Source organism: Dipodomys spectabilis, unplaced genomic scaffold (assembly GCF_019054845.1).
Source record: "Dipodomys spectabilis isolate Male_0828 unplaced genomic scaffold, ASM1905484v1 ptg000173l, whole genome shotgun sequence".
NCBI classification, from domain to species: Eukaryota; Metazoa; Chordata; class Mammalia; order Rodentia; family Heteromyidae; genus Dipodomys; species Dipodomys spectabilis.
The window spans coordinates 11,124,827-11,133,732 of NW_024870850.1; the positions used below are offsets into that span (position 1 = coordinate 11,124,827).

At 55.3% G+C, this 8,906-nt stretch overlaps 1 protein-coding gene across 1 annotated transcript; it reads right to left on the reverse strand.

Annotated features, from left to right (window-relative positions):
- Nucleotides 1–861: 861 nt before the first annotated feature.
- Spc24 (SPC24 component of NDC80 kinetochore complex) lies at nt 862–4,051 on the reverse strand. The gene is made up of 5 exons (XM_042693813.1): nt 3,856–4,051; nt 2,583–2,727; nt 1,835–1,939; nt 1,648–1,724; nt 862–1,057 (listed from the first exon to the last, which is right to left on the reverse strand). The coding sequence occupies exons 1-5, from the start codon at nt 4,013–4,015 to the stop codon at nt 951–953; spliced, it is 594 nt and encodes a 197-aa protein (XP_042549747.1). The 5' UTR covers nt 4,016–4,051; the 3' UTR covers nt 862–950.
- Nucleotides 4,052–8,906: the final 4,855 nt, after the last annotated feature.

The window sequence follows — 8,906 nt, forward strand, 5'->3', positions numbered from 1 at the left end:
GGCCCCGAGGGACGCAGCGCATGCCAGGCCCGGAGGGACGCAGCGCATGCCAGGCCCCGAGGGACGCAGCGCATGCCAGGCCCCGAGGGACGCAGCGCATGCCAGGCCCCGAGGGACGCAGCGCATGCCAGGCCCGGAGGGACGCAGCGCATGCCAGGTCCTGAGGGACGCAGCGCATGCCAGGCCCCGAGGGACGCAGTGCAGCGCATGCCAGGCCCCGAGGGACGCAGCGCATGCCAGGCCCGGAGGGACGCAGCGCAGCGCATGCCAGGCCCGGAGGGACGCAGCGCATGCAGCCCCAGCCCCTCAGCCTCCTGCACCGCAGGGCTCAACCTCTTCTTTGCCAGTCCTGGGGCGTGAACTCAGGGCCTGGGCGCTGTCCCTGAGCCTCTTTGTGCTCAAAGCTAGTGCTCTACCACTTGAGCCACAGCGCCACTTCTGGCTTTTTCTGTCTGTAGTGCTGAGGAATCGAACCCAGGGCTTCATGCATGGGGGTCGAGCACTCGACCACTGAGCCACCTTCCCCCCCCCCCCCCCCATGGGGCTCTTTTATTTCTAACTCATTAATTGGGAGTACTGGCCTGGGACTCAGCGATGGGCAGGTGCTTTCCTGCTGAGCCACATCTCTGGCCCTTTTTTGGTGCCAGGTATGTTTTTTGTTCTTTGTTGTTGAGTAGCTAGGATTATAGGTGTGAGCTACTGGCGCCCAGCAAGTTATTTTTGAGATGGGGGTCCGGGAAAAACAAAAAAAAAAGAAAAAGAAACATCGAGAATCTGGGATCCTGGACCCCAGCATCATTTGTGAGGTCACAGGTGTCCATTTAACGAACCAAAGGCTAGAACTGAGGCCACAATCAGGGAGAAAGGCAAGACAGAAACGAAGCCCTTTATACAGAAGCATTCACAGGCCCATGACCGCCACCCCCCCAGCCCCCGGCCCCGGGCTCTGGCTACCACTCGGTGTCCACCAGGCTCCACAGGTAGTCGCTGACAAACTGCTTGGAGAGCTGCGTGCTGTCCAGGTAGATGGGCTGTGCCACTCTGGGGCCGTGATGGACTGGGGAGGGGGGGAGCGAGGCAAGGAAAACCACAAGTATGTCTCCCCCACCCCTTTTCTTTGGTCGGTCGTGGGACTTGAACTCTGGGCCTGGGCGCTGTCCCTGAGCTCCTCAGCTCAAGGCTAGCGCTCTACCACTTGAGCCACAGCGCCACTTCCAGCTTTTCCTGTGTGTGTGGTGCTGAGGAATGGAACCCAGGGCTTCATGCATGCTAGGCAAGCGCTGTACCACTGAGCCACCTTCCCAGCCCTAACCCTTTTTTTTTTCTTTTTAGTTGGTTATGGGGCTTGAACTCACGGCCTGGGTGCTGTCCCTAGGCGTTTTCTGCTTAAGGCTAGCACTGCACCACTTTGGGCCACAGCATCACTTCCGGTGTCTTTGGTAGTTCACTGGGAATAAATCTCATGGACTTTCCTGGCGGGGCTGGCTTTGAACCCTGATCCTCAGATCTCAGCTTCCTGAATAGCTAGGATGACAGGCGTGAGCCACCAGCACCCAGCTTTATTTCTAACTTTTAAGAGCCCCACCCCACCCCGCACACATGATTTTTCCAGAGCCGTGGGCCACCGACGTTTCCAAGAAAGGATACTGCCCTTGATCATCCCAGACTCACACTCGTAATCCCACTCAATCTTACTAATTCTGTGATACAGTTGAGCCACATACCTAGACAGGGAGAACAGGAAGCAAAAAACAAGAGAGTGAACGGAAAAATTAAAATATCCCCTCAGACAGTGCCCTGAGCGCCAAGGCGGAGGGCGGCTCCCAGAACCTACACGGCGGAGGGGATGGTGACTGTTGCGTCCTCGTCCACTTCTCTCTCCTGCCTTTCCAGATCAGCCTCCATCTCGCGGAGCTCCTGCAGCTCGCTGGTGAGCTGGGTGCCTCAGGTGGTTAAGGAACCCTGATTTGGGAGGGAGGGAGGAAGAGAAGGAGGGAGGAAGAGAAGGAGGAAGGGAAGGCACCAACCTCCAAGCCCTTAGCTTTGTTCTGCTCAGGTTGGTGCTCTACCACTTGAGCCACAGCACCACTCCTAGCTTGCTTGCTTTCCCTCTCTTTCTTTCTTTCTTTTCTTCCTTCCTTCTGGCGGCTCATGGGAGAAAACAGTCTCACAGACTTTCCTGCCTGGGTTGGCTTCAAACCATGATCCTCACAGCTGGACCTGGTGGCTCACACCTGTCATCCTAGCTACTCAGGAGGCTGAGATCTGAGGATCACGGTTCAAAGCCAGCCCAGGCAGGAAAGTAGTCTGTGAGTCTCTTTATCTCTAATTAACCACCAGAAAACCAGTGGCGCTGTGGTAGAGCACTCACCTTGAGCTGAAGAGCTAAGGGATAGCGCCCAGGCCCAGAGTGCAAGCCCCACGACCAACCAAAAAAACAAAACTATGATAATCAGATCAGAGCCTCCCTCCCTCCCTCCCTCCCTCTCTCCCCTCTCTCTCCCTCTCTTTCCCTCTCTCTCCCTCCTTCTCTCTCTCTCTCCCCCCCTCCTTCCAGGGAGGCTGTGGCGAAGGAAGGATATGTGAGGCTGGTCTGCAGCCCTGCGTCCTCCTCGCCCACCTTCCTGAGCTCGGCTTCCAGCTGCTCCAGCTCAGCTCCCCTCTCCCGCACTTGCTCCTTGGAGTCTAGAAGGCTCTGGGCCACTTCCTTCTCAGCTGCCAGGGTCTCTAGAGTGAGATACAAGCGGCCGCCTCCTCCTCATCCATCCTTTCCAGGAGGGCCCAGGGAAGAGAGCGGCACCCCACTTCCACCCCCCTGCTGGAGATCTCCACAGCTTGTAATACTTTACCAAGATGGTGTGTGGTGTGTGTGTCTCCCGCCCAGGCTGCCATTCTCAGATCTCAGCCTCCTGAGTGGCTGGGATTGCAAGCGTGAGGCAGCAGCCCGGCTCTCAGGTGGGCTTCGTGGCAGTGTCGGCCAAGGCCTGCGGGTCCTTCCCGCAAGTCCCGCACCTGTGCCGACAGCTGCTCCGCCACCCCACTACCGCGTCGCCTGCCCCCGGGGGTGGGCGCCGACCCCAAGCCCACGACCCCGCAGACATGTTCCTCCCAACGCGAGACGGCGAAGGAAACGGAGGCCCCAAAGGCGTTGAGAAACTCAGGAAGGGGGGGCCCCTGAACCCCAACTCAAACCAGCCACACCCACGCGGCTCCGGCCCCCGGACCCCAGCCCGCCTCCGGCACCCCCAGCCCCGGGAGGGCAGCCGCGGCCCCCCCCTGCCCCGCCCCAGCCCGCCGCCGACCCCCCCCGCCCCGCCCCCGCGGCTCCGCCCCCGCGGCTCCGCCTCCGCCTCCGCCCCGCCCCGCCCCGCCGCCGACCCCCGCGGCTCCGCCCCCGCGCCTCCGCCTCCGCCCCGCCCCGCCCCCGCCGACCCCCGCGGCCCCGCCCCGCCCCGCCCCGCCGCCGCCGACCCCCGCGGCCCCGCCCCGCCCCGCCCCGCCCCGCCGCCGCCGACCCCCGCGGCCCCGCCCCGCCCGCCCCGCCGCCGCCGACCCCCGCGGCTCCGCCCCGCCCCGCCGCCGCCGACCCCCGCGGCCCCGCCCCGCCCCGCCGCCGCCGACCCCCGCGGCCCCGCCCCGCCCCGCCCCGCCCCGCCGCCGCCGACCCCCGCGGCCCCGCCCCGCCCGCCCCGCCGCCGCCGACCCCCGCGGCTCCGCCCCGCCCCGCCGCCGCCGACCCCCGCGGCTCCGCCCCGCCCCGCCCCGCCCCGCCGCCGCCGACCCCCGCGGCCCCGCCCCGCCCCGCCCGCCCCGCCGCCGCCGACCCCCGCGGCTCCGCCCCGCGCGCGGCCTCACCCCGCAGCCGCCGCTCGGCCTCCTCCTGGGTCTCCAGCAGCCGCTCCACCACCTGCTCGTGACGCCCCAAGAGCCGCCTCTGCTGCGCCTCGGCGCGGTTGACACCCAGCAAGCTCAGCAGACCCTGGCTCACCTCCTCAATGTCGCGGAAGGCCGCCATGACGGCGCCCCACAGAACCCGCGCAAATTTGACCGCTCGCGGGCCACGCCCCCTTTACGGAACATTCCTATTGGTTGTATTGTACGTCAGTCTTTAGCATTGACCAATAAACGCAGGGGAAAGGGCGTCCTCTCATCATGGAGGCGGTCTCAGGTGTGACGTAGTGCGCAGGGGCCCCGTTCTCTGTCAGTCATCAGAGAATGGCCAATCGGGAAGGATCATCTCCTGGGTCGGGGCGGGACTGCTCCTGAGGCCTGGCTAGTGCGCCTGCGCGGGCCTCTAGCGCTTGGAACTGTTTTCTTTTTAGGTTTGGTTGTTGCTACTTGTGAGCGTGTACTTCTACTGCAGTAGCATGGTACTGCTCTTTCCCCCCACCCCAGCTGAAGTTCCACAATGTGTGTCTGAGACACTCGAACAGGCACAATTAACAAATTGGTTTTTGCAAATTGAAGGACTGCTGCGGGATTTTCTGAGTTCGAATCCCGGCGTTGCCACTTCCTAGCTGTGCTACCTAGAGCTGGTTACTGAGCCTCTCTGTGCCTTTCTTTCCTCCTCGGTTGCAGTCAAGGATGGCGCCTTCGTATTCAGTTCGGTGCTAACCCTTGTGTTAAATGGAAAACAAAGGAAATCCAAGCGTGTAAAACTCACCAAAGGCCACAGGAGGACCGGACCTTGAAGAGGATGGGACTCCAACCAAACTGCACAGGAAGAAATCAGTTGGAGGGATGGTGGTTAGTATTTTCTTCGAAAATAGGGAGGGGAAATCAGTGCCTGGGTACAGAAAGTTCGATATTGTTTTAGGAAACTGGCTATTGATATATAGGGTGTGGCAGATTACATTTTTTTTTTTTAAAGTTACAGAAATAGTTTCTACACCCTCTCCTAATTCCCTTCGCAGGACAGAGCATGAGGCAGAAAGTGCTGGGTGACTTTGCAGGTGTCTTGAGTTAGAATATATCTTTTTTTTTTTTTAAATTTTATTTTATTGTAAAGCTACTATACAGAGGGTTACAGTTACATGAGTGAGGTAATGAGTACACTTCCTCTTGAACATTGTTACCCCCTCCATTGTTTTCCCCCTACCATCCCCTCCCTCCCTCCCTTCCCCAAGGTTCTTTTTTTTTTGATTGTGATTAAATGATTACATAATTTCAAAGTCACAAGTTCATTCTAACTTCCCTGAGAATATATCTTTTTTAATATTTTCATTGTTATAAAGGTGATATACAGTGACATGTCAGATAAAGAGTACATTTCTTTTTGGACACTGTATCTCTAAACATGAATATGTCATAAGCAGCCTGGACCACAAGAAGTTTTTACCAGTAGGATTTTGAGTCTAAATCAGCATCCTGGGGCCCCGCCCTATCCCCCCCCTCCACCGGAGTGTAAGCCTCATTGGCTCCCTTCACTATTAGTTATCGGCAATGACCAATAGGCGCAGGAGAAGTATCAGGGGCAGGGCTTAGTGACCTGTCATCCTAACTACTCAGGAGGCTGAGATACGAGAATCGCAGTTCAAGCCAGCCAGGGTAGGAAAGCCCATGAGATTCATCTCCAGTAAACTACTGAGAAAAAGCCAGAAGTGATGCAGTGGCTCAAGTGGTAGAGCGCTTAGTTTTAAACAAAAGAAGCTGAGACAGCACCCAGGCCCAGAGTTCAAGTCCCAGGACCATAATCTGACTTGTGGGACTGAAACTGTTTGTACAACTATCTAAAACTTACTTTGTGTGTGTGTGTTCAGGACCTAGGCACTGTCCTTGGCTATTTACCTAAAGTCTACTGCTCTGCCACTTGAGCCACAGCTCTACTTCGAGCTTTTTGCTGGTTAATTGGAGCTAAGAGTCTCACAGGACTTTCCTGCCTGAGCTAGCTTTGAACTTTGATCCTCAGATCTCAGCCTACTGGGATTATAGGCATGCAAAACAAGACCCTGGCTTCAACCTCAGCATTTGGGAGGGGGAGGGGGAAGGCCTTGGGTTTGGTTTCTGGCTGGGCATTTTGCCCATGACCTTGGCTGGTTCCTAACCTTTTCCAAGCCTTGGAGCTAAAGATAGCCTTATCAGTTGGGGGGTGCGGGGGTGTTCAGGAGATAAGCCATTGCAAATTGAGCAACCAGAGCTTGACAAATATATAGATGAGCCCATCCAAAAGGCCACCCACCTTCTCATTTCCAAAAGTTCCACCTCCCAGTCCTTAGAATGGCTACTGTCTCCCAAACAAAGAAACCAAAGCACCCCCTCCCCCAAAAGTGCCCAATAATGTGCCAATGGGGTGTGTGTGTGGAGAAATGGAAGTCCTTGTGTTCTGTGGATGGGGTTGGAAAACTGGGCTGTGGCTTTAGAAAACAGTATCAAGAGACCTTTAAAAGAAGCTGGAAGTAGAAGCTGAGCCCTTCCGGCTCCCAGCTTGGGAGAAGTTGAGGCAGAAGGATTTTTCAATGTGTGGGCAGCCTAGGCTATATACATCCTCAAAAAAGATTTTAAACAAAGAGCTGGGCACTGGTGGCTCACACTTGTAATCCCAGCTACTGCAGGAGGCTGAGATAAAGTTCCCCAGAGCCTCTTATCCCAATTAATCACAGAAAAAGCTGGAAGAAGCACTGTGCCTCAAATGGTAAAGCCTCAGAAGATCAGGTCCCTGGACTGGCAAAAAAAAAAAAGCGGGGGGGAGAGAAAGGAAAGAGGGAGAGAGGGAGGGAGGGGCAAAGGAAGGAACTAGAACAAGATAAAATGGGGTTGGCAATTGCTCTCTGAGAAAAAATGAGAAACCATTTTTTTTTCATTATTATTTCCTAAAGGCTTTTCTTGGCTCGGAAACTCCTGAGAAACTTGATACAGGCCAAGAACCGCTGGCTTAGGAATAAATACCCTCAGAGCTGGGAATGTGTCACAGTGGTAGAGCGCTTGCCTAGCATGTATGAAGCCCTGGGTTTGATTCCTCAGTACCACATGCACAGAAAAAGCCAGAAGTGGCGCTGTGGCCCAAGTGGTAGAGTGCTCGCCTTGAGCAAAAGAAGCTCAGGGACAGTGCCTAGGACCTGAATTCAAGTCCCAGAACTGGAAGAAAGAAACAAAAGAAGCTAAGATCTGAGGATAGTGGTTCAGAGCCAGCCTAAGCAGAAAAGCCTGAGACTCTTATTTCCAAGTAACTAGCAAAAAAGGGCAGAAATGGGGCTGTGGCTCAAATGGTAGAGTACCAGCTAAGCTCAGGGAACAGCACCCAAGTCTCTCTCTCTCTCTCTCTCACACACACACACACATTTTGAGGATGAAACCTATGTTTAAACACAAGTCAGTTGTTTCATATATATATATATATATATATATATACATATACATAAACATATGTATTGTTTCCTTCTGCCAGTACCAGGATTGGAAGGAACTCGGGGCCTCACACTTGCTTTGTCTTGCTGGCTCTACCACTGGAACCATGCCTCTAGTCTAGCTTTTTGCTGGCTAATGGGAGAAGTTCTCAACACTTTCCTGTCTGGGTTGGCTTTGAACCATGATCCCCTAGATTTCCTGTGTAGCTAGGATGACAGGCGTGAGCCACCAGCTCAAGGCTTCTACCATTTTACACACAACCCAAAAGTAGTGTCGTGTGTTGTTAGTATTTCTGAACGTAGACTTTGAGCCATTGCGAGAAGTCACACACGTGTGGGATTTTCCACTCGGTCCTCACACTGACATCCAAAAATAATTTTGGACTTTAGAGTTCCTTTGATGAAAAAAGGCAGTAGATTTATCTTTGGGGGGCAGTACTGGGATTTTCTCCAAAATAAGCAGCTCCAGTGACAGAACATCAGCGGAGCAAGCACAAAGCCCCTGCGCAGTTCAAACCTCACTGCAGAGTTTATCACAGCCAGACAGTGGCTCAAAGTCAGCGCGGCAGCAAAGTCCCCGTGAGAAAAAAAAAAAAGTGTAGCTGGGCGCAGTGGCTCACACCTGTAATGCTAGCTACTCAGGAGGCTGAGACGTGAGGATCACAATTTGAAATCAGCTGGGGCAGGGAAGTCTGTGAGGCTCTGATCTCCACTGAACCACCAGAAAACCGGAAGTGGTGCTGTGGCTCAAATGGTAGAGTGCTAGCTTTGAGCACAGGGACAGGAATAAAGAAAGAAAGAGAGAGAAGGAAGGAAGGAAGGAAGAAAGGAAGGAAGAGGAGGAAAGGGAGGAAGGAAGGGAAGGAAGGAAGGAAGGAAAGGGAGGAAGGGGAGGAAGGAAGGAAGGAAGGAAGGAAGGAAGGAAGGAAGGAAGGAAGGAAGGAAGGAAGGGGAGGAAGGAAGGGAAGGAAGGGAAGGAAGGAAGGAAGGGAAGGAAGGGAGGGAAGGAAGGAAGGAAGGGAAGGAAGATTCACAGACTCTCCTGCCAGGCTGGCTTTGAGGCCCATCCTCAGATCTCGGCCTCCTGGGGAGCTAGCATTACAGGCGTGACCTACTAGTGCTTGCCTTATACTCTCTGTGCAACTAGCCACCACGAAGCTGGAAGTGGTTCTGTGGCTCTAGCCTGGAGGGACTGTGCCCAGGCCCTGAGTTCAAGCCCCAGGAGCAGCACAAGAAACAAAAACGAAACAAGCGCTAATGAAAACCCTGAGGCACTGGCATTATCCGTTACTTTATTCTTTTTAATTTCTACAAAAAGATTATAAAAAAAGGATACTTCATTTGCATATAATACTGTCATCATGGATGTACCGTCGTGAGGAGTGAAACGCGGGGTCACGCGTATGCGTGGGGGTGGGGTGGGGCCACAGGGAGCGCAGGCAGGCGGGGACTCAGCTGGGAGCTGGGGTCACACCCACCAGGACCAAAGGCACATGGCTTTTCCAAAAAGTCCTAAAGCTACACCTTCCAACACACACCAGCAATCGTCCCCCATCCTCGTTG